This window comes from Plecotus auritus (assembly GCF_963455305.1).
Source record: "Plecotus auritus genome assembly, chromosome: 4".
Taxonomy (NCBI): domain Eukaryota; kingdom Metazoa; phylum Chordata; class Mammalia; order Chiroptera; family Vespertilionidae; genus Plecotus; species Plecotus auritus.
In genome coordinates this window covers 98,842,473-98,868,371 of record NC_137775.1, presented here as the reverse complement: position 1 = coordinate 98,868,371, position 25,899 = coordinate 98,842,473, and the positions used below count along the sequence as shown (strand labels likewise).

The 25,899-nt window shown below is 43.4% G+C and overlaps 1 protein-coding gene across 1 annotated transcript in view; it reads left to right on the top strand.

The window, feature by feature from the left end:
- Nucleotides 1-25,899, top strand: part of BLTP3A (bridge-like lipid transfer protein family member 3A) — a 71,462-nt gene that overhangs the window by 22,005 nt on the left and 23,558 nt on the right. The window contains exons 2-8 of the mRNA XM_080663217.1: nt 5,978-6,140; nt 6,227-6,265; nt 10,746-10,837; nt 18,200-18,389; nt 18,705-18,845; nt 20,020-20,190; nt 20,860-21,052. Coding sequence (XP_080519343.1) covers nt 5,978-6,140; nt 6,227-6,265; nt 10,746-10,837; nt 18,200-18,389; nt 18,705-18,845; nt 20,020-20,190; nt 20,860-21,052 — 989 coding nt within the window. The remainder of the gene's footprint in view (nt 1-5,977; nt 6,141-6,226; nt 6,266-10,745; nt 10,838-18,199; nt 18,390-18,704; nt 18,846-20,019; nt 20,191-20,859; nt 21,053-25,899) is intronic.

Genomic DNA, 25,899 nt, shown 5'->3' with positions numbered 1-25,899 from the left:
TCTGTGACACCTATTGAGTATAATCACTCTGAGAATGTCAGTGGAGCAAGCAGTGTAGCTCATTCTTGGGCTATGTTTATGTTTCACTTTATTTGAAGTATGTTCCTTTTTCTTCAGAGAGGAATATTCTTGAAAAAGTCCCTATCACTTTCTTTTCTTAAAAATGCCTTTTTATCACCAGGAAAAGTAGCCTATTTAGTGATTCTTAGACTTTTCTCTCCGCTTTCCTGCGTATTAAAGGGATCCTTACTTCCATCTTTGACAGTGGCCATTCCCTCCATGTCTCAGCTGTGGTAGAAAGATAGGGTCTTACCAGAATCTGTGGTGAGGACATGAGGAAACATACAGTTTTTACAAACTAATTTTATGTCTTCAAATATTCTTATCTTTAAGACAAATACTTCTGAAGGATGCCCGCCCCAATTTCTGAGCGGATGTGGCTTTCCTGAATATTTAACAGTAAAGGAATGGCTGCTAGGAAGAAATAAATAGTAATATTTTTTTAAAAAGTATGTTTCTATTGATTTTTTTAGAGAGAGGGAGAGAGATGCCCCCTACTGGGGATGGGGCCCAAAAGCCGGGCATATGCCCTGACTGGGAATCGAACTGTGACCTCTTGATGCGTGGAACAACACTCAACTGAGCCACACCAGCCAGGGCATAATTGTAATATCTTATTTAAATACACAGGGACTTGAAAGAAATCCTATCTAATAAAGAGGGAATATGCTAATTAACCATCACTCCATCACAAAGATGGCTGGGCCCACAGCTGAGGCCAAGTTCCCATAAGGAGCCTTAACAAGCAATCAGCAGGGACCTGAGGCTACGCCCTCCCCCACCCCTGTGGGGCTTGACAGGGGACCTCAAGGTGCACTTCCCGTCCTGCTGCTGGGCTAGGGGACCTCAGGCTGCTCCCCCCGCCCCAGCGCCAGGCCGGGGGACCTCAGGCCGTGCCCCCCACCTGGTGGGGCTTGACAGGGGACCTCAAGGTGCATTTCCCATCCTGGTGCAGGGCTAGGGGATCTCAGGCTGCTCCCCCCGCCCCAGCGCCAGGCCGGGGTACCTTAGGCTGCACCCCCCCACCTGGCAGGGCTTGACAGGGGACCTCAGGCCATGCCCCCCACCCAGCGGGGCTTGACGGGGGACCTCTAGGCTGCTCCCCGGCCCCGGTGCTAGGCCGGGGGACCTCAGGCCATGCCCCCCACCAGGTGGGGCTTGACAGGGGGCTTCAGGCCACATCCCCTGCCCCAGCACCAAGCCAGGGGACCTGAGGCTGCGCCCTCTGCCTGGAGGGGCTTGACAGGGTACCTCAAGGTGCACCCCCAGTGCTGGGTCGGGGGAAGTCAGGCCACAGCCCCCGCCTAGGGGGGACCTGAGGCTGCACCCCCCTGCCAATGGAGCTTGACAGGGGACCTGAGGCTGTTCACCCCTCCTGGTGCGGCTTGATGGGGGACCTCAAGGCACGGCCCCCCCCCCCCCGTCTGGGCTGGGGGACCTCAGGCCACGCCCCCTGTCCTGGTGCTGGGCCAGGGGACCTGAGGCTATGTTCCCTGCACAGCAGGGCTTGACAAGGGTGGGACTAGCCAGGTCTGGATCTATCCCAATTGGGGGTGGGGGGGGGCGCGGCCGTGTCTGGGTCTCACGTGATTTTGAGGCACATGTGGGTGGGCGGGGACTTGACTCTGGGTTCCGTGGTGCCCCAGACTCTGACAGGAGGAAGGTTTTCATATACATTTTACTAATTTTCTTTCATCTCTGACACTTCTGTTATAGAGAAAGGGCAAATAGCAATATTAAATTATTTCCTCTAATTAATCCCCTTTTAATGTGCACGAATTTTGTGCACCGGGCCACTAGTAATAAATAAATACACAAGGGACTTGAAAAAGAAAGCCTGCCTGTACTTAGTGATTACAAATAATGTTGAGTTCTGTTTTCTACTTTCCTTTCTGTCCCTCAGGACTATGTTGCTTCCATATTTCTCAAGGGGGCATGCATTATATATCTTCCTTTTCTTTTGGTAGTTGTTTCATGTAGTGGAAGTGTTAAGATGTTCTTTTTTTCTCTTTCACAACCCAATCCTGTTTCCACGCTGGTAGCCATTCCTTACAGGAAAAGAGGAATTCTTTCCCTCTGTGGCAAGTTAGTTTCTAGATGATAAGAGCCATTAGGGAAAGCTTGTCTTTTTGAATCTAAGAACAAAATTGGTTTATATTCAGTAAATATTTATTTAAATTTCTTTTATTAATTAAAATCAGTAAAAGTATGTCTAAGGGTCTGGGATTTTACTTTACCCTGTATAGAAACTAATAATTAGCCTGTTACAGTTCATGTATGTGGCAGAACACATGAGATTACTGAATCAGAGACAAAGGACTTAATTACTTATAGCCTAGCAAGCAGCATAAGCTTATGTTTACAGTAAGTCCCCATGCCCCAAGTTCCATGGGAGTGACATGAATGGGCCCGGATAGATGCCTGCACATGTGTTACAGGAATGGGACGTTGAATTTGGGGAACCCATTGCTTTTGGTAAGTGGTAAACAAGCCTACTCTTTGTTCTGGAGGGGACATTATCTCTCAAAGCTGCTCTTTGCAACATAATCCTGAGAAGTGGCATGGGTAAGGAGTGGTCAGGATCGTGCATTTTTGGCATAGTGAGCAAGACCATGTAGCAGTATGAGAGACCCATGGCTGAGTAGTTCTCTCAATAGTAAGTATATACGATATGTAATTGGCAGAAATCTTAGAAGGATTTATTATTAAACTAGAGGCCCAGTGCACAGGGGTGGGGGTGGGGTTCCTCAGTCCGGCCTGCATCCTCTCGCAATCCAGGATCCCTTGGGGGATGTCCGACTGCCGGTTTAGGCCCGGTCCTGCAGGGATCCCAGGGCCTAAACTGGCAGTCGGACATCCCTCTCGCAATCCAGGACCTCTGGCTCCTAACTGCTCGCCTGCCTGCCTGATTGCCCCTAACTGCTTGCCTGCCTGCCTGATTGCCCCTAACTGCCTCTGCCTCGGCCCCCACTGCCATGGCTTTGTCCAGAAGGACATCCGGAATGACGTCGGAAGGTCGTTCGGCTGTCTGGTCTAATTAGCATATTATGCTTTTATTATTATGGTTACCATATAAAAAGGTAAAAAGAGTAATATAATGAACAGTCACCTCCTAACTCCATTGAGAAATAAGTATCCATATAGTTGAAGCTTCCTGTGGACCCCTTCCCTTGTCCCACATATAAGCACTTTTCCTGAATTTTTTATCATGCCAGTGCATTCCTATGTATCCCTTATTATTATACAACATTGTTTTGCATGTTTATAAATTTCTAAAATTGTTTTTACTGTCATTTGAATTATTGTTAAAGAGTCTTTGTACACGATACCATTTTGAGCATTGTAGAAAAAAATTCATGATAAAACTCTTACATGTCATGATCTTATGGTTTAAGGAAAACCAAAAACACTAGCAACACAGCTTAGTAAAAGGAAAGAATATGGGTGAAAAATAAAAAGTTGGTAAACTATATATATATATATATATATATAGTTATATATATATAGTTATATATATATGTATGTACATATATATAAAATATTTTTATTGATTTCAGAGGGAGAGAGAGAGAGAAACATCAGTGATGAGAGAGAATCATTGATTGACTATCTCCTGTACACCCAACACGGGATCAAGCCCGCAACCCAGGCATGTGCCCTTCCCAGGAATCCAACCTTGACCTGCTGGTTCATGGGTTGATGCTCAACCAGAGCTATGCCAGCTGGGTGGTAAACAATATGTATTAATCTAATGTCAACTGTTAGCATCTAATATATGTAAGGGCTAAGTATAGTTACAGTGGAGGGTCAAATACAATTAATTATTGTGTGGAAAATAGTAATTATGAGAGGCAGTATCAGTGAGAAAGAATGACAGGGATGAGACTCATCTACATAATTTGTCATACAGTAGAGAAGGTTATGCTATGAGGAACTGGCCTTAAATTGATCAGCCAAAGGAGATGAGAGAAGGGAGCTGGGACTAGTTAGCCAGCAGTGCAATTAGCTAAAAGTTACGGTACATAGGCCCAGAATTCTGTCAGGTAACCATTTAGATTAGGAGGGATGGCTAAGACTAAGCCCCTGACTTCAAAGAGCTTAACATCTAATTGCTCAGGGGTGGTTACACATGGGAGAATTAGAGAACATCCTAAGACCCTAGTTTTTTGTTTTTTTTTTTACTTTTTTTATTGATTTCAGAGGAAGGGAGAGGAAGAGAGAGAAACATCAATGATGAGAGGGAATCATTGATTGGCTGCCTCCGGCACGTTGGACCAAGCTCGGAACCCAGGCATGTGCCCTTGACTGAATTTATTATTTTCTAATAAATTTTTATTGTTCAGATTATTACCTTTCTGTCCACAGGCCGATGCTCCATCCACTGAGCCAAACCAGCTAGGGCAACCTTAATTGTTTAATATGCGTTGCAGCAGTTAGGGAAAGAAAGCCTCATTGAGCAGTCTTGAGTTGGGCCTTGAATGGCAGATGTTGATGAGGGTCCTCCAGGAAAGGGAGTGGGTGAGAACACATGAGCAAAGACTAGACAGTGAACGTAGACTAGTGAGAAGATTGGCCTGTGTGAATTGTTTATATCCAGGCCACTTGACCTATAGAGTTTCCCATGGTCTGAATATTCCTGATTGCACACTTAGAGTGCAGCTCAGCAGTTTTCCTCTGTCCTGCATTTTCTGCAAATTAACAATTAGACCCAGTGAGTAGCATGATGAGATTCAGGTTCAATCCCTTTGGCAAGACTATAGGTGGAGGTCATGTATTTTATAACATCAAAGGTATGTGTAAGGGGCTGGCGTTCATTTTACCCTACTTAACAAGCTAATAATTAGCCTCTTACTGTTTCATATTTTAACTTCATAGATCTCTCTCTTCTGTTGTTTTAAGTAGTGTTAGGAAATATAAGTGCTTATCCTCCCCCCATAGCCCACACCCTTTAATTTGGACTGTTTTTTGTGTTTTTTTTTTTTATTTGTTACCCCATCTTACTCAATTTGGATTCCTTTCCCAGCAGTTTCTTCTCAGTGCAGGGTCCCTGTCTTGAGAAGAAGCCTTGGTTAGTTATGTAAGTTTATAGGTCTAGACTGCTTCAGCTACTTTGGGCCACACAATGGACAGAACCCCTCCAGTTTTCAGTTGCTATTCTCAAATTGGTCATTGTCTTACATTTAAGACTTGGTTGGCTTGGGGTTCTTCTGTTCTCTGGTCTGTCAGATGTCTTATTGCTTCCCTCTATGTAGATCTGTACAGCTGCTTATAGCACTCATGTCTTGTGGCTGTTGATGTTTTTGCCCTCTTGCTTGTATGGGGGGGTTTATAAGGATGCTTTATTTTCTAGTGTTATTTTTTTAAAATTCTCACCCAAGGACATGTTTAGAGGGGGTGGGAGAAGAGAAACATCGATTGGTTGCCTTCGTAAGTACCCTGACTGGGATCGAACCTACAACTTATCAGTGCATGGGATGATGCTCAACCAACTGAGCCACTGCAGTTGGGCTGTCCATGGGCTTTTTGTGTTGCTGTCTAGTTGATCTTTGTGTGTGTGTGTGTGTGTGTGTGTGTGTGTGTGTGTGTGTGTGTGTTTTGGTTACTCTCTTCCTGTCCCCTGCCCCCCCATGCTCTGTTTGTTTTTATGTGGGGATTCAGAAATATCAAAAGCCTATGTTGCTACTGCTACAACCATATTCCCAGAATCCCCACTGTAGGCTCTTGAGTAGAAAGATGACACAATCATGAGTAGAATGATAGGTTACACCCAACATCTTCCATGGCATAGAGACAGTGTGGTCATTAGATGTTTATTCTTTAACTTTCTCTTTTGTCTAAATTCAGAAGTGTTATTGGCTGTAATGCTGTTTAGCATGTTCCCATGGAAATAATGGGTTCTTATCATTACTCTTTTCAGGTTCACTAAGAATCTTTCCCCAGACAAAATCAATTTGAGTACCCTGAAAGGGGAGGGTCAGCTGACCAACTTGGAGCTGGATGAAGAGGTTCTACAGAATGTGTTGGAGCTGCCTACCTGGTTAGCCATCACTCGGGTCTACTGCAACAAGGCCTCCATCCGGGTGAGAATGGGGGTCAGAGTGCTGTTGCTTTCTTCGACTAGCAGGCCTGCCTTCCACAGTCCTGAATCTTTGCTTTCCTCTTTCAGATCCAGTGGACAAAGTTGAAGACGCACCCAATTTGCTTGGTAATGGTTTTTCTTGATTGCAAATAATCCAGGGGGATGGCTGTGGTAGAGTTTTTTATTTATTTTCTAATAAATTTTTATTGTTCAGATTATTACAGTTGTTCCTCTTTTCCCCCCTATAGCTCCCCTCCACCGGTTCCCACCCCACGCTTTGCCCTAACCCCCTCCCCCCCCCCCCGCCACACTATCCTCATCCGTAGGTGTACGATTTTTGTCCAGTCCAGTCTCTTCTCACACCCCCACACCTCTTTCCCCCCGAGAATTGTCAGTCCACTCCCTTTCTATGCCCCTGATCCTATTATATTTACCAGTTTTATTCTGTTCATCAGATTTTTTATTCACTTGATTTTTAGATTCACTTGTTGATAGATACGTATTTGTTGTCACTTTGTTGTTCATAACTTTTATCTTTACCTTTTTCTTCTTCCTCCTCTTCTTAAAGAACTAGAGGCCCGGTGCATGAAATTCGTGCATGGGGGATGTGTCCCTCAGCCCACCCTGCATCCTCTCCAATCTGGGATCCCTCTCACAATCCAGGACTGCTGGCTCCCAACTGCTCGCCTGCCTGCCTTCCTGATTGCCCCTAACCACTTCTGCCTGCCAGCCTGATCACGCCCTAACTGCTCCCCTGCCAGCCTGATTGCCCCTAACTGCCCTCCCCTGCAGGCCTGGTCACCCCTAACTGCCCTCCCCTGCAGGCCTGGTCCCCCCCAACTGCCCTCCCCTGCTGGCCTGATCACCCACAGCTGCCCTCCCTTGCAGGCTTGGTTCCTCCCAACTGCCCTCCCCTGCTGGCCAACTTGTGGTGGCCATCTTGTGTGTTGGAGTGATGGTCAATTTGCATATTACTCTTATTAGATAGGATACCCTTCAGCATCCTATCTAATAAAGAGGGAATATGCTAATTGACCACCACTTTGTCACAAAGGTGGCTGTATCCACAGCTGAGGCCAAGTTCCCTTAAGGAGCCTTAACGAGTAATCAGCAGGGACCTGAGGCTACGCCCTCCTCCACCCTTTGGGGCTTGACAAGGGACCTCAGGCCACGCCCCCCACCCAGCAGGGCTTGACAGGGGACCTCAGGCCCCGCCCTCCACCCAGCAGGACTTGACAGGGGACCTCAGGCCGTGCCCCCCGCCCTGGCATCAGGCTGGGGGACCTCAGGCCGCGCCTCCTGCCTTGGCACCAGGCCGGGGGACCTGAGGCCACGCCCCCCGCCCGGCGGGGCTTGACGGGGGACCTCAAGGTGTGCTTCCTGTCCTGGTGCTGGGCTAGGGGATCTCAGGCTGCTCCCCCCGCCCCAGCGCCAGGCTGGGGGACCTCAGGCCGCACCCTCCACCCAGCGGGGCTTGACGGGGGACCTCAAGGCACGTCCCCTGCCCCATCTGGGGGACCTCAGGCCAAGCCCCCATCCTGGCGCCGGGCCAGGGGACCTGAGGCTACGCTCCCTGCCTGGCAGGGCTTGACAAGGGTGGGACTGGCCAGGTCTGGATCTAGCCCAATGGGGGGGAGGGCGGCCGGGTCTGGGTCTCATGCGATTTTGAGGTGCATGTGGGTGGGTGGGGACTTGACTCTGGGTCCCCCTTTTAATGTGCACGAATTTCGTGCCCCGGGCCACTAGTTTCATATAATACTGGTTTGGTAGTGATTAATTTTTAGCTTTTTCTTATCTGTGAAGCTCTTTATCTGACCTTCAATTTGAAATGATAGCTTTGCTGGGTAGAGTAATCTTGGTTGTAGGTTCTTGCTATTCATCACTTTGAATATTTCTTGCCACTCCCTTCTGGCCTTCATAGTTTCTGTTGAGAAATCAGCTGACAGTTCTATGGATACTCCCTAGCAGGTAACTAACTGTTTTCTCTTGCTGCTTTTAATATTCTATCTTTATCTTTTGCCCTTGGCATTAATTATGATGTGTCTTGGTGTGGTCCTCTTTGGATTCCTTTTGTTTGGGGTTCTCTGCGCTTCCTGGACTTGTAAGTCTACTTCTTTCCCCAAGTAGGGGACGTTTTCTGTCATTATTTCTTCAAATAGGTTTTCAGTATCTTGCTCTCTCTCTTCTTCTGGTACCCCCATAATTTGGATGTTGGTACGCTTGAGGTTGTCCCAGAGGCTCCTTATACTATCTTCATACTTTTGGATTCTTTTTTCTTTTTGCTTTTCCGGTTGGGTGTTTTTTGCTTCTTCATATTTCAAATCTTTGACTTGATTCTTGGGATCCTCTAGTCTACTGTTGGATCTCTGTATATTCTTCTTTTTTTAAAAAAAATATATTTTTATTGATTTCAGAGAGGAAGGGAGTGAGAGATAGTTAGAAACATCAATGATGAGAGAGTATCATTGATCGGCTGCCTCCTGCACGCCCCCCACTGGGATCGAGCTTGCAACCTGGGCATGTGCCCTTGACCGGAATCGAACCTGGGACCCTTCAGTCCACAGGCTGACGCTCTATCCACTGAGCCAAACCAGCTAGGGCTGTATATTATTCTTTATTTCAGTCAGTGTATGTTTAATTTCTAGTTGGTCCTTTTTCATATCCTCGAAGGTCTCACTAAATTTATCCGCAGTTTCTATAAGATTCTTGAGTAACCTTATAACCATGGTTTTGAACTCTATATTGAGTCGTTTGCTTTCCTTCATTTCTTTCATTTGTGACCTGTTTCTTTGTCTCCACAGTTTGGCTGCTTCCCTGAGTTGATAGAGTGGCTTTGTGTGCTAGGTGTCCTATAGGGCCCATTGGCTCAGTCTCCCCAGTTACCTGAGGTGGACACTCTTGGTGCACCCCTTTGTGGGCTGTGTGCATAGTCTTGTTGTAGTTAAGCCTTGATTGTTGTTGGTATCACTGGGAGGAATTGACCACCAGGCCAATTGACTGTGAGGATCAGTTGTGTCTATGATGGGAGAACTTCTGTGTTGGAGACATCCTTATGGGGCAAGACTTGCTTCAGTGGGGCTTTGGCGCTAAATGAGTCTGCCCCCTGAGTGTGTCTCTTAGGAATTTGAAGAGTTTTAGTCTAGATGGTCTCTCTCTGATCACTGGGTACACTAGCTCTTGGATCTCTAAGGAGGTGCTGATTTAGCCTCTGCCTGAGGCCACCCAGCAGGAGCTACAGAGAGATCTGTAGATTCCTCTTCTTTGTCTTTTGGAGGTGCCCAGATGAGGCCCAGCTGTGAAGCAATGCAAGCTGCTGTCAGCCTTGGGTCTTCTTTTGGAAAGTCTGGGGCTCTTTGACCCAGCTGCAGTATGTTAGGTTTCAGATTGCAAAGGGCCAGGCCATTCATATGCAAAAGCCTCTGCGCACAGCTTGGGTGGGGTTGTAAATTGGGTGGAGCAGGGTCTCAGGGAATCACCAGCAATGGCTGACCATCAGCCCTGCCTGGAAGAGGTCCTGTGTCTCTGTGTCTCTGTGTCCCGCGCCACCGTGCAGGAACAATGATTGCTGCAAGCACCTCTGAGAGAAAGCTGCCCTCGAGTTCCGCCCGCTGCCAGACAGTCCAGTTTCTCCCCGTATGAGTCTTGGTCCCCAGAGTCTTGCCCGGAACTGGAGTTCAGAGCAGTCTGGAGCTTGTGTCTCCCTCCCGATTGAAAAAGACAACAGCATACTCAGTTGCCAGCCCTTTCTGCGCACATGCCTCCGTACTCTGCACTTCACTTCTGCACCTCCGCCCCTCCTCCGAGTCTCAGTGTGCTTTTCTCTTTCCCTCTAGTTGTATAATTTCCACTCAGCCAGCCTTCCCGTGGTTCTGGATGATACCCGTTTTGTCTTTTAGTTGTAGTTTTGAAGTGGTTGTGTGCGACAGCAAGTTCAGATGTTTACCTATGCCGCCATCTTGGTTTGTCCTGGGGTAGAGTTTTAAGAGATCTGAGAGAAGATTGGGAGGAGTCCTGATAGGCTGTCCCTTTTGGGAGCTGTGGGTGCTTTATCTGGCCTGTGAGGAGCTTTCTGAGACAGAGCTACTATTGTTTGGACTAATTCTGGGACTGCTGGGCAGTATAGGAATTAAGGCTGAGACACAGTTGGTTTTGTTTTGTAGTTTTTCATAACAGGTTTTGCTGTGCAGGTACTACCTTTAGATTTCCCTATTTTCCCTTAGAATCCTAACGAGAAAAATTGAAAGTTTAGTTAATGCTGACTATTGGGTGATTATCAAATGACAGCTCTTTAGGAACTGATTGGTGCATATCTTTATCCCAAGGATTGGAATACTGAGGGCTGGTAATATCTCTGTAACTTGGATTTATGTTTTCTGCTGTGAGCTAATCCCATGCTTGTTATGGAGTTCTTCTGTTAATGGAAGTGAAAGGGAAAAAATGAGACCTCTCTTGGTATTTCAGTTTGTTCTTTCATTCATTCAACAGATACTGTCTGCCCACTGTGAACGTAGTATTCGGCTAGGCACTGGAGCAGCAATGAGTAAGACCAGTCTGTGCTATGTGGGTTTTTGTGCAGATGCTTAGCTCTTTGTGGCTTTTATTTCAGTGTCTGGATAAGGTGGAGGTGGAGATGAAGACATGTGAGGAGCCACGGCCTCCCAATGGACAGTCTCCCATTGCCCTTGCTTCAGGACAGAGGTTAGTTGGAAATATTACTGGTCTAGATCACCTTTTAATTAAAGAATAAAAATTTTAAATGAAAAATTCAAACATACACTAAAGTAGAGAGAATAGTGTAATGAAACCCTATGTACCCAAGATCTAACCACAACAATTATTAACATTTGGCCATTTTTTTCACCTTTCTCTTGCCATTTTGTGGTGTGTGTGTTTATGCTGTAGTACTTGAAAGCAAATCCCAGACACCATCTAATTCCACCCGTAAACACTTCTGTATCATACATCTTTAACAGACAAAGACTGGAAAGAAAAAACAAAAAAGAACCCATAGTACTGTTATCACAGTTAATAGTATTAACAAGAATTCCTTAGTATTATTTATATGTATTTCATATTTAATTTTCCTGAATTATCTCTAAAATATTTTTTACAATACACCGATCAAAGAGCTCTGTACATTATATTTAGGTGATATGAGTTTTTTTTTTGTTTTTTTTAAAATATATTTTATTGATTTTTTTACAGAGAGGAAGGGAGAGGGATAGAGAGCTAGAAACATCGATGAGAGAGAAACATCGATCAGCTGCCTCCTGCACACCTCCCACTGGGGATGTGCCCGCAACCAAGGTACATGCCCTTGACCGGAATCGAACCCGGGACCCTTCAGTCCGCAGGCCGACGCTCTATCCATTGAGCCAAACTGGTTTCGGCTGGGTGATATGAGTTTTAAAGCCTTTTAATTCTCATCTCCCCTCCCCCCAATACAACACACATTTTTTTAATGGATAATGTACTTTTATTTATTTATTATTTATTACTATATTTTTATTGATTTCAGAGTGGAAGAGAGAGGGAGAGAGAGATAGAAACATCAATGATAAGAGAGAATCATTGATCAGCTGCCTCCTGCACACCCCACATGGGGGGTGGAACCCGCAACGTGGGCGTGTACCCTGACCGGGAATTAAACTGGCAATCTTTTGGTGCATGGGATGACGTTCAACCAACTGAGCCACACTTTTAACATACCATTATTCCTTGTAGAAACTGGATTAATTTTTTATCAGCTGCCTCCAGCACGCCCCCCTTTAAAAAGTTAAATTCTTAGGGGATGGAGCCCGCAACCCAGGTATATACCCTGACCAGGAATTAAACCGTGACCTCCTGGTTCATAGGTTGATGCTTAACCACTGAACCACACTGGGTAGGCTGGATTATTTTTTGTAAGAAATTTTCCACATTTTATATTTTTGTCTGATTGTATACTCAAAGTGTCATTTAAAATGTTTCTCATTTAGTCTGGTAGGTAGATTTAAAGGCTTGATTTGATTCAATTTTTTTGGTAAGAATATTTCAGAAATAGTATTGTGTATTTCCTATTGTAACACATCTAGAGGCACATAATATCATGTTCCTTTGGTTAAGATTAATTAGTGGATTCAAATGGTGTTGGCCTAATTTGTCCACTATGATAAGTTCTTTTTTTTTTTTTTTTTTTTTTTAAATATATTTTTATTGATTTTTTACAGGGAGGAAGGGAGAAGGACAGAGAGTTAGAAACACCAATGAGAGAGAAACATTTATCAGCTGCCTCCTGCACACCCCCCACCGGGGATGTGCCCGCAACCAAGATACATGCCCTTGACCGGAATCGAACCCGGGACCCTTCAGTCCGCAGGCCAACGCTCTGTCCACTGAGCCAAACCAGTTAGAGCTATGATAAGTTCTTTATCTGCCTTTCACCTCCTGGTTTAAGGAGAATGGTAGTTGTCTAGATCCTTTATTTTATTGTGGGATGCAAAGTAGGGACTTTATAATTGTTTTCATCCCATTGCATTTATTAGCTGTGATTTTCTATAAAGAATTTTCTTTAGCCAACTATTTGATAACCCTGAAATACAGTTTGTACAGGAATGTCAGGATAAATGCTGTATTCTTTACCTTTTCATTGTGTAAAACTAACACAATGGTATATATAAATTATATATCAATGGAAAAAGAATTATGAGTTGACACCCTAATAATCTCTGAAGAGATTTTTTTTGGGGTGGGAAGAGGAAGAGGTTTATCATTTTTTAATCATTTTTATAGCTTTATTATGTTACTAGAGGCCCGGTGCATGAAATTCGTGCACAGGGGGGGAGGGTGTCCCTCAGCCCAGCCTGCACCCTCTCCAATCTGAGATCCCTCAAGGGATGCCGACTGCCCATTTAGGCCTGATCCCGGTGGCTCCAAACCGCTCGCCTGCCTGCCTGTCTGATTGCCCCTAACTGCTTCTGCCTACCAGCCTGATTGCCCCCTAACCACTCCCCTGTCAGCCTGATGGACACCTGACTGCTCCCTTGCTGGCCCGATTGCCCCTAACTGCCCTCCTTTGCCAGCCTGGTCCCCCCAACTGCCCTCCCCTGCAGGCCTGATCCCCCCCTAACTGCCCTCCCCTGCAGGCCTGGTCCTTCCCAACTGCCTTCCCCTGCTGGCCTGATCGCCCACAACTGCCCTGCCCTGCTGGCCATCTTCTGGCAGCCATCTTATGTCCACATGGGGGTGGCCATCTTGTGTGTTGGAGTGATGGTCAATTTGCATATTAGGCTTTTATTATATAGGATAATGGACAAAATTGACTGCACATATATAAAATATACAATTTTATAAGTTTTGGCATATGCAAAACTTATATGAATCCATCACACTCACACATACTGTTCTCCTTTATACTCCCTCCCTTCTCTTACCCAGCCCTCCTCCTATCCCCAAACATTGCCTTTCTGTTACTGTAGATTAGTTTGCATTTTCTATAACTTTATATAAATGAAATCATATAGTATGTCTTCAGTATAATTATTTTGAGATTCAAACATGTTGTTGAGTGTATCAATAGTTCATTCCTGTTATTGCTGAATAATATTATTTCATTGTGTGGATATACCACAACTTGTTATCTATTCACTTATTGATGGACATTTTACTTCCAGTTTTTGGCTATTGTGAATAATGCTGTTGTGAATGTACATGTACATATACAGGTTTTTCTGTGGTTATGTGCTTTTATTTCTCTTGGGTAAAAATCTAGGACTGAAATGGTTGGGTGGTATAATAGGTATGAATTTAACTTTTTAAAGAAATTGTCAAACTTTTCCAGAGTGGTTTACTATTTTACATTCTTTTAACATTTTACATGCTTTCACATTTTACATTTTTATATCCTACATTTACATTTACTTTTTAAATGTATTTGTTGTATATCATACTTTTATAGTCATTATTCTTTTTTGGTATTCAGATGTAACCATTGTTGACCAGTGAGAACCTTTCAAAAGTACTGTCTGTGTCCTTTGGGATAAGATTCCAATAATCTTCCTGCTTTTAGACAGAACAAGATGCTTCAGGCTTCTCTATACATCCTTACCTCAGACCTAGAATCAGCCATTTCTCCAAGGAACCTGATTCCTTTACTGAGATATGTTATTTAGAGACTACAGTCTGGGCAAAATGGTATTCATAGAGTTGTCATTGCTTTAAAGCCTTTTTAGTGTTCAGTTCTAGGGAAAAGGTATTTTTAAGAGAGAGAAAAATAGATCAACCAAAGGACTTATATGCATGCATATAAGCCTAATCAATGGACACAGACAACAGTGGGGTGGGGGCATGAATGGGGGGTGGGAGGTAATGGGGGAATAAGGACACATATGTAATACCTTAATCAATAAAGAAATTAAAAAAAAAAAAAGAGAGAGAGAGAAAAATAGCCCTAGCCCATGTGGCTCAGTTAGTTGGGTATCATCTTGTGCGCCCACGCCTCTGGCCTTTCTCTTCCCCCTGCTAACCTGACACTATCATATAAATCCCCCTGGTTGTGTTTTTTCTAGGAAAAAAAAAAAGCAAAAACAAAACAAATGAACAGAAACTACAAGTAAGAATATAAAAAAGCAAACAAAAAAAACCAAAAGTTTGCTGGGTTCGATTCTTGGTCAAAGGCACATGTCTGGGTTACAGGGTTGATCTCCGGTAGGGGGTGTGCAGGAGGCAGCGGATTGACAAGTCAATGTTTCTCTCTCTCTGTCCCTCTTCCTTCTTCTCTCTCTAAAAATCAATAAAATATTTTAAAAATTTTAAAAAAGGGAAAAGTAAATCATGAAAGTATCCTGATATTTCTCAATTCTAATAAAAAAGGATTTTGAGTTAATTCTTATTTTATTTTTAATTTTGTTTTTTTCTTTTAAAAATATTTTTTTATTGATTTCAGGAAGAAAGGAGAGGGAGAGAGAGATAGAAACATCAACAATAAGAGAGAATCATTGGTTGGCTGCCTCCTGCATGCCCCCTACTGGGGATTTAGCCCGAACCCGGGCATGTGCCCTTGACCAGAATTGAACCTGGGACCGTTCAGTTTGCAGGCACATGCTCTATCCACTGAGCCAAATCGGCTAGGGCTGTTTATTTTTCAATTACAGTAGACATTCAATAGGTATAAAGCATAGTGGTTAGACATTTATATAACTTACAAAGTGACCACCTGAAAAGACTAGTACCCATCTAGCAACATACATAGTTATTTCCATATTATTGACTATATTTGAGTTAACTTTTTTAGATTTAATATTTATATTTTTTAATCATATGCTGAATCTTGATTTCTAACAATATAGTAATAAATTATTTACTTTTTGATAGTTTAAAAAATAACAAAACCAATATTGTAATTATCAATAAGACTACTGATTGCAATAGATTTCTATGTGTGTATATATGTGTTTTAACCTCATGATATGTCCCTTTAGGGATGTATGGTGTTTGAAAGTCACTTGAAATCATTCTTCACATGGTTTTGTACTAATTTGACACACAGAGAGGTTGTTTCAGTTTTTTGTTTTTTTTTGGTATTGGTTTTTTTAAAAAAACATTTTTATTGATTTTAGAGAGGAAGGGAAAGTGAGAGAAATAGAAACATCAATGATGAGAATCATTGATCAGCTACCTCCTACACACCCCCTCCTGGGGATTGAGCCCACAATCCAGGCATATGCCCTTGTCCGGAATCAAACCCAGGACCTGCAGGCTGACGCTCTATCCACTGAGCCAAGCCGGCTTGTTTCAGTTTTTTTAAAAAGACATTTTAAATAGCAGTTTTAGGTTCACAGTAACATTAAGAGGAAGGTTAGGAGATTTCCCACATACCCTCCCCGGCCAATGTGCATAGCTTCTCCTGTTGTCAACATCCTCCACTAGTGTGATACATTTGTTCCAAGTGATGAACCTACATTAACACATCATAGTCACCCAAAGCCCACAGTTTACATTAAAGTTCACTTCTGTGTACATTTTATGTTTTTGAACAAATCTATAATGATTTTTATCAATCATTATAGTATTATACTGTGTATTTTCAGTGCCCTAAAAATCCTCTGTACTCCACCTATTCAACCTTTACCTCAACCTCAACCCCTGGCAATCACTGGCCTTTTCACTGTTTCTAGTTTTTCATTTTATTTTATTTTTTCCTTTTAAAATCTATTTTGATTGATTTCAGAGAGAAGGAGAGATAGAAACATCAATGATGAGAGAGAATCATTGATTGGCTGCCTCCTGCATGCCCCACACTGGGCATCAAGCCTGGGCATGTGCCCTGACCAGGAATCGAACCGTGACCTCCTTGTTCATAGGTTGATGCTCAACCACTGAGACATACTGGATGGGCTCTAGTTTTTTCTTTTTCAGAATATCATATAGTTGAAATCATATAGTATGGTTCTATTTTTTTAGATTGGCTTCTTTCAGTTAGTAATATGCATTTACTGTTCCTGTATGTCTTTTTATGTCTCTTGCTCATTTCTTTTTAACGCTGAAGTATATTACATTGTCTGGGTGTACCCAGTTCATCCATTTACCTACTGAAGGACACCTTGGTAGCTTTCAAATTTTGGAAATTATGAATAAAGGTGCTATAATTGTCCTTTCTAGTCATACCCACCCTCAAGGATAACGTTTATTTTGATTTTTAATGCCATATGCTAGTTTTCCCTATTTTACTTATTATTATTTTTAATCCTCATCTGAGGATTGAATTTATTGAATTTCAAGAGAGAGAAAAAGGGAGAGAATGACATCTGGCCTCTTAATATGCCCCGACCAGCGATCAAACCCCCAACCTAGGTATGTGTCCTGACCAGTAATCGAACCCACAACCTTTTTTGGTGTACAGGACAACACTCTAACCAACTGAGCCACCCAGCCAGGGCTGGATTTTTTTCAATAAATATGTATAATACTGTAAATGTGTTTTCTCTCCCATATGATTTTCTTAATGATATTTTATTTTCTTTAGCTTACTGTATTGTAAGAATACTGTATATAATACATATAACATACAAAATGTGTTAATCAACTGTTCATGTTACTGGTAAGGTTTCCAGTCAACAGTAGGCTCTTAGTTAAGTTTTGGGGAGAATTGAAAGTTAAACATGGATTTCGACTGCATGGGAGAGTCAGTGTCCCTAATCCCAGCATTGTTCAAGGGTCAACTGCATATGTTTGTTTGTTTTAGTTTATAATTCATTCCTCTCCTTGCCATTTCTGGCCTCTCACTGTGGAAGTACAGCTATGGTCTTTGGGATATATTTGATAGGGTAAAGGTTGGGCTATTCTTCTTTTTTTAATCATCATCTGAGGATATTTTTTCTTTGAGAGGTAGAGAAAAAGAGAGAGAGAGAGAGAGAGAGAGAGAGAAACATTGATGTGAGAGAGCCACACCAACTGGTTGCCTCCTGCATGTGCACCGATAAGGGAGGCAAACCTGCAACCCAGCTACATGTCCTTGACCAGGAATTGAATCCAAAACCCTTTGGTGTGCGAACTGATGCTCTAACCACTGAGAACACCGGCCAGGACAAGGTGGGACTGTTTCATGATTAGATTTCCAAGAATTATGCCTTTCACTCACCTAGCTGTATTTCCTTCCTCTTTCTACTATCTTTGTAGAGTATACTATGTCTTTGAAGGTTTTATAGAAACCTAGTGTTCCTTTTATGTAGTTATGCCTCCCCTCACAGAAAATACTCAAATCCTTATTTCAGGTAATTTCTGGACTATAAAAAGATTTTTCAATTTATTCTTTGTAAGAGAAAGGAGATTGTTTCCAAGTAAACTCTTTCCTTTTATTTCATTTTTTAAAAATCCCATCAAAAAGAGTACTGTATCATCATAAAATTTTATTAGAAATTTAAAAAATACAAGGAAGTAGAAATGGGAAGAAAGAAAATAAAGCAAAAAATTATCCATAGTTCTAGCACCCAAAGGTGGGCATTGTTAACAGTCTTGCCTGATGTCACAGTGTGTGTATGGTTTCACCGGGTTCTGAACATTGGTCTGCCTCATTTGTTGTAGTGAGTATGGCTTTGCTGAGAAGGTGGTGGAGGGGATGTTCATCGTCGTCAATTCCATCACCATCAAGATTCACTCGAAGGCCTTCCACGCTTCTTTTGAATTGTGGCAGCTCCAGGGCTATAGTGTGAACCCCAGCTGGCAGCAGAGTGACCTGCGTCTCACCCGCATCACTGACCCTCGCCGAGGAGAGGTGACAGCTCTAGCATTGCAAGAGGAGAGAATGGGGAGATTTAAAGTAGGACTGATTCTCAAAGGATAGTATTCCTGCTTTGGGAATTTCCTCAAATGATACCCTATTCCTGGGAATGCAGGAATCCCTCTGTCCAGTGTTATTGCTATATCCTTTACTCAATTATGGATCTCTGATACACTGCCTTCTATTGGTAACATCTCAACTGAGAATGGTGGGAGTCTCTGCCTTGCCAGTCTTTTTCCCTTGCACTTCCTGTCTTTTGGTTAATTTCATCCACAGAATTAAGGGATTTTACTCTCTTTCTCCTTCCAGGTTTTAACATTTAAGGAAATAACTTGGCAAACCCTTCGGATTGAGGCAGATGCTACAGACAATGGTGATCAGGACCTGGTCACCACCCCACTGAGGCTTATTACCAACCAAGGCAGGATCCAAATAGCTCTCAAAAGAAGAGTGAGTCTGTTCTCTGTCCTCACGAAAACTGCCATCTTCCATTCTCCTTGAAAACCTGGGAGTTGGTATACCCTCTTTTCTTTCTTTTTTTCCTTCTTTTTAAAAAATATATTTTTATTGATTTCAGAGAGGAAAGGAGAGAGAGAGAGAGAGATAAAAACATCAATGATGAGAATCATTGATCGGCTGCCTTCTGCATGTCCCACACTGGGGATCTAGCCTGCAACCTGGGTTTGTGCCCTGACCAGGAATCAAACCATGACTTCCTGATTCATCGGTTGAAGCTCAACCACCGAGCTACATTGGCCGGGCTACCCTCTTTTCTTGATGTTAATTGGCCTCTGGAATGACAGTTGAAAGGGCAGGGCCTACAATTAAGTGTTGCCACAGTGTCCTATCTAATAAAGAGGGAATATGCTAATTGACCATCATGCCCTCACAAAGATGGCAGCACCCACAGCCAATAAGGAGGGAATATGCTAATTGACTGCCACACCCTCAAAGATGGCAGTGCCCACAGCCACAAGATGGCAGCACCCAGTCTCCTCAGCCCCATCAGGGCGGCAGGCGCGTGGCACAGCCGGGCCCGCCCCCAGGAGGGTCCAGCCGCTCCGTGCGTCTGCCTTCGGAGTCCCCCAGTCCCCTCAGCCCTCCAGCCGCCCAGGGCTGGCCTGAGATGCAGTCAAGCCTCGAATGGCGGCTGCCCAGGGCTGCCTGAGGCTCAGGTAACCAGGGCCAGCCGAGGCTTGCGCTGCCGGCAATGGCAGCAGCAGAGGTGTGATGGAGGCATTGCCTTCCCCTGATCGCCGGGTCGCCTCCCGCCCCTGAAGGCTCCTGGACTGTGAGAGGGGGCAGGCCGGTCTGAGGGACCCCCCTTCCAGTGCATGAATTTTCATGCACCAGGCCTCTAGTCCACTAATAAGAGAACATTTCCATCTCCGTCATCTTAATTTTGAAAACCACAATTTTTACCCATTTATAGGGACACTGACATAGGTACCTTGCAGTTGTCTGTTGTTGCTTTAGTACTTTCAAGAAATTGATTCTCCAAAGTGCTTGATACTTTCGCGTCTTTGGAATTGAAAAGCCATCTCTGAAATTGATTGGGTGATAGTCACTTTAGGATTTGGAATGATGCAAGGTGTTGAATCTGTGTTCTGTGTGGCCACTTCAGACCAAAGATTGCAATGTGGTAGCCTCCAAGCTGATGTTCCTGTTGGATGACCTGCTCTGGGTGCTAACCGACTCGCAGCTCAAGGCAATGATGAAGTATGCAGAGTCACTGAGTGAGGCCATGGAGAAGTCAGCCCAGCAGAGAAAGAGCCTGGCCCCTGAACCTGGACAGGTTAGAGGCAAAACAGATACCCTTGGTGGGGCTGGGGAAATGGTAGGCCCTACCTGTTCATACCAACATAGACTGCATTTGGCTTATTTGGGAGATTTGTCATTTACTTCTGCGTGTGCATAGGCTTCGCCTTGGTTCTGATTTATTAATTTGTTCTGTTCATACCTCTGGTGTGTTAGGTGCCCAGTGCTCACCAATGGAGAGTAAAAGTTGACTAAAGCCTCTTGTTCCTTCCTTGGAGCTCTTACTGTTTTGAAATATGGACACCAGCAAGTTATTGTACTGTGATATGAGTGGTGTATTAGAGAGAAACACTGTGCTATGAGAGCACAAAGACAGGCATCTATTGGGGCTGAAAGAGGGTGTTTAGGGAAGATTTCTGAGGAGGTGTTTTAGCATCAGTCAGCTCAGTCCTAGGGAGTGAAAGCTTGGGGAGCAATTCAGACCTCAGAACAGTACTCTGACAGTTACTAGACTAATTATAATTAGGCTTTTGGGAATTTGGGCAATTTTGGTGAGACAGACCTGAGTTACCAGGTGAATAGTTAAGAGAGGGAAGGGGCATCTTGCTGAATTGTGCTTTTCCTCAGGCTGGACTAAAGATTAAAAAAGCCTGCAGGGGAGTCTCTCAGGGTTTGGACGTCTTGTTTTTCTCTCTATCACATGTAGATCACCCCACCTGCTCCCAGTGCCCAGCAGTCCTGGGCCCAGGCATTTGGTGGCAGCCAGGGCAGCAGCAGCAACAGCAGCAACCGGCTCAGCCAGTACTTTGAGAACTTTGATGTGAAAGAGTCCTCCTACCATCTGCTCATCTCCCGCCTGGACCTGCACATTTGTGATGATAGCCAGTCCCGAGAGCCAGGTACCCTGTGAGGCTGAGCCTGGGCAAGCTTGGGGAGGAAGGCTCTCTGTGGAGTACTGTGGTTGACTTTCCCTATCACAGGCATTCTTTGAGCCTCAGCTTTGCTGTGGTCGCTCTTTCTGTCTGTGTAAGCAGTGCTCTTCAGCCTGTAATACCTGATAAAATACAGGTGCCAGGGCTATCCCCAGACCTCACTTGAATCAGACAAACATGCTAATTGACTGTACCTTTGCAATACCCACAGCCAATCAGGAGTGAGTATGCAAATGAACCCAACAAAGATGGTAGTTAATTTGCATATGAAGCTGCCAAGCGGCCATGGGCGGGGCAGGACGCTTGCATCATCGCCATGGTGACGACAAAGGCGTTCTGGCCCGCCCCATCGCTCTGGGCCTCTGAGCTGTATAGGAAGGTGGAAAGGCGGCTCCGGCCAGAGCGAAAGCAGTGAAAGCGGTGTTGGCAGCTAGGGAAAGGAAGGCCCATTCTGGTACGAATCTTCATGCATCGGCTTCTAGTATAAACATATTAAATCATTATGTTATACAACTGAAATTAATGTAATGTTATATGTCAATTATATCTCAATAAAAGAAATCAAACTGGAGCATCTCTCACTTCAAAGGCTTCAATGAGGAGGTTGGTGGTTGATAAGGGAAGAGTATCACCTGACTCTTTTTAACTATTTTCCTTAAGATAAGGCCTGTGAGACCAAAACTTGGTCTCTCTTAAAGCTAGGCTATCCTTTCCCACCAGCTCATTGGAGAATCATTATTAGTCATTTACTTTTATTTATTTAAAAAAATATATATATTTTGATTGATTACAGAGAGGAAGAGAGAGGGAGAGAGAGATAGAAACATCAATGATGAGAGAGAATCATTGATTGGCTGCCTCCTGCACGCCCCCTACTGGGTATCAATCCTGCAACCCTGGTCCCTTGACCAGAATCGAACCTGGGTTCCTTTAGTCCACAGGCTGACACTATCCACTGAGCAAACCGGCTAGCCAAGCGTGCCAGCCCCAAGTTTGACATGCTTAGGCTAGGGCCGCGGTTTGCCGCTCTGTTGACTAATGAGTTTGCCAACCACTGCGTAAGACATTACCCTTACCCAGAAGTTTTCACTTCAGGTTAAAGACATTAGTACATTATTAAAATGTTTTTTAAGTGTTTTTCCCTAAGGCAGTGGTCGGCAAACTCATTAGTCAACAGAGAGGCAAACCGCGGCTCGCAAGCCACAGCCACAGTTTGCCGACCACTGGGCTAGGGCATCATTAGTAATTTATTTATGTATACTATCATTTATGTCTCATATATAATTATGTGTTTATAATTAAGTATGCTAGTGATTGGTAATTATATTTGTTTTCATTTCTAGACCCTGTTTTTATATGCTCAGTCTTTATAGTTTGCTGTTCTTTTAACTCCAAGTAACTCCAGCAGAGAAAGCTTGGCTATAAACCCTCTCCCTTCAGTAGCCTAGTTCAGGCATTTGAATTGGGATATTTCTCCCAAGCAGGTGAAAATTGACTCTTTTTTAAAAAACAGCTTTATTGAGATATAATTTACATACAATATAATTCACCCATTTAGAATATACAACTCATTGTTTTTTAGTGTATTTATGGGGTTGTGCAATCATCATTATAATCTAGTTTTAGAGCATTTTGTCTCCCCTAAAAGAAATCCTGTGTCCATTAACTAACACTCCCCATTTCACAGTCCTAAGCAACCACCTATCTACTTTTTGTCTTAATATTTGCCTATTCTGGACATTGAAAGTTGGTTCTTTGGTGGGGGGAGGGGTGAAAAAATTTTACATATAATAATGGTTTGCGGTCCTCCAAGATTCACCCTGTGTGACAAAATTTTATTCCTTAGTATTTAATTTATTGTTGGATTTGCTTAGATATCACATGAGTAGCATTGATATTGAATTCATGAAAGGTACACAAAATGTATGGAAGATCAGTACTACAAACTGGTGAATAGATGTCTGTGATTAGAGGACTTTTCAACCCATCATTTAGTGAAGTGCTGAAAAAAATATTGACAATATCTGAATGAATATCTAGCTAGTTAAAAATTTTTTTTGTTAAAATATATTTTTATTAAATTTTTACCGAGAGGAAGGGAGAGTTAGAAACATCGATGAGAGAGAAACATCAATCAGCTGCCTCCTGCACACCTCCTACTGGGGATGTGCCTGCAACCAAGGTACATGCCCCTTGACCAGAATTGAACCTGGGACCCTTGCTCTATCCACTGAGTCAAACCAGTTAGGGCTAAATATTATTTTTCATGTCAAGCAAAGGTTAAAACTTAAGTTTACTTAATATATTTTTAATGAAATTAATTTAAAATTTTCAGCTATTTTATTTTTGCTAAAGTAATTTGAATAATTAAACATTTGATTATATTGCTGTTACATATTTATAGAAATTGTAAATTTGCATATGTAATTTGATAAATTATAATTTATATAAGTTAATAAATCACATTAAAAATTACTCAGCAAACGCCAAAACCGGTTTGGCTCAGTGGATAGAGCGTCAGCCTGCGGACTGAAAGGTCCCAGGTTCGATTCCGGTCAAGGGCATGTAACTTGGTTGCGGGCACATCCCCAGTGGGAGGTGTGCAGGAGGCAGCTGGTCGATGTTTCTCTCTCATTGATGTTTCTGACTATCACTCTTCCTTCCTCTCTGTAAAAAATCAATAAAATATATTAAAAAAAAATTACTCAGCAAATATAAAGTTAAAGAAAATTTAGCCCTAACTGGTTTGGCTCATTGGCTAGAGCGTCGGCCTGCAGACTCAAGGGTCCCAGGTTCGATTCCTGTCAAGGGCATGTACCTTGGTTGCGGGCACATCCCCAGTGGGGGTTGTGCAGGAGGCAGCTGATCTATGTTTCTCTCTCATTGATGTTTCTAACTTTCTATCCCTCTCCATTCCTCTCTGTAAAAATCAATAAAATATATTAAAAAAAAAAAGAAAATTTAGTTTTTCTTTTTTTTTTTAATTTAATAAATTTTTATTGTTCACATTATTACAATTGTTACTCTTTTTTCCCACAGAGCTCCCCTCCACCCGGTTCCCACCCCACCCTCTGCCCTTACCTCCCCCTCACTGTCCTCATCCATAGGTGTACGATTTTTGTCCAGTCTCTACCCGCACCCCCCACACCCTTTTCCCCCCGAGAATTGTCAGTCCACTCCCTTTCTATGCCCCTGATTCTGTTATATTCACCAGTTTATTCTTTTCATCAGATTTTTTATTCACTTGATTTTTAGGTTCACTTGTTGATAGATATGTATTTGTTGTTCATAATTTTTATCTTTACCTTTTTCTTCTTCTTCCTCTTCTTAAAGAATACCTTTCAGCATTTCATATAATACTGGTTTGGTGGTGATGAACTCCTTTAGCTTTTACTTATCTGTGAAGCTCTTTATCTGACCTTCCATTCTGAATGATAGCTTTGCTGGGTAGAGTAATCTTGGTTGTAGGTTCTTGCTTTTCATCACTTTGAATATTTCTTGCCACTCCCTTCTGGCCTGCATAGTTTCTGTTGAGAAATCAGCTGACAATTGTATGGGTGCTCCCTTGTAGGTAATTAACTGTTTTTCTCTTGCTGCTTTTAATATTCTCTCTTTGCCTTTTGCCCTTGGCATTTTAATTATGATGTGTCTTGGTGTGGTCCTCTTTGTGTTCCTCTTGTTTGGGGTTCTGTGCGCTTTCTGGACTTGTAAGTCTATTTCTTTCACCAGGTGGGGAAGTTTTCAGTCATTATTTCTTCAAATAGATTTTCAGTATCTTGCTCTCTCTCTCCTTCTGGCACCCCTATACTTCTGATGTTGGTACGCTTGAGGTTGTCCCAGAGGCTCCTTACACTATCTTCAAATTTTTGGATTCTTTTTTCTTTTTGCTTTTCCGGTTGAGTGTTTTTTGCTTCTTTGTATTTCAAATCTTTGACTTGATTCTTGCGATCCTCTAGTCTGCTGTTAGGTCTCTGTATAATATTTTTTATTTCAGTCAGTGTATGTTTAATTTCTAGTTGGTCCTTTTTCATATCCTCGAGGGTCTCGCTAAATTTATTGGCCTTTTCTAGGAAATTCTTGAAAAACCTTATAACCGTGGTTTTGAACTCTATATTGAGTCATTTGCTTTCCTCCATTTCTTTCATTTGTGATCTGTTTCTTTGTCTCCGCATTTTCGTTGCTTCCCTGAGTTGGTAGAGTAGCTTTGTGTGGTAGGTGTCTTATAAGGCCCATTGGCTCAGTCTCTTCAGTTACCTGAGGTGGACACTCTTGGTGCACCCCTTTGTGGACTGTGTGCACAGCCTTGTTGTAGTTAAGCCTTGATTGTTGTTGGTATCACTGGGAGGAATTGACCTCCAGGCCAACTGGCTGTGAGGATCAGCTGTGTCTACGCTGGGAGAACTTCTGTGCTAGAGACACCCTTATGAGACAAGACTTGCAAAATTGCAAAAGCCTCTGTGCTCAGCTTGGATAGAGCGGAGTCTCAGGGCAGAGCAGACAGCCTTGGTTTCCCGTCAGCCCTGCCCTAATAGGACCCTGTGTCTCAGTGTCCCATGGTAATCGCTGCAAGCACCTCTGAGAGAAAGCCGCCCTCGAGTTTCACCTGCTGCCAGACAGTCCAGTTTCTCCCGCTTGAGAAAGCTAGCCGCGCACTGAGCAATAGTTATCTCTGCACATGCGCGCCTCCAGACCTCTGCCTTCCGCAGCTCCCCTGAGTCTTAGTGTGTTTTTCTCTTTTCCTGACAGTCCAGATTCCCCCCAAATGAGTCTGGGTTCCCAGAGTCTTGCCCGGAACTGGAGTTCAGCGCATTCGG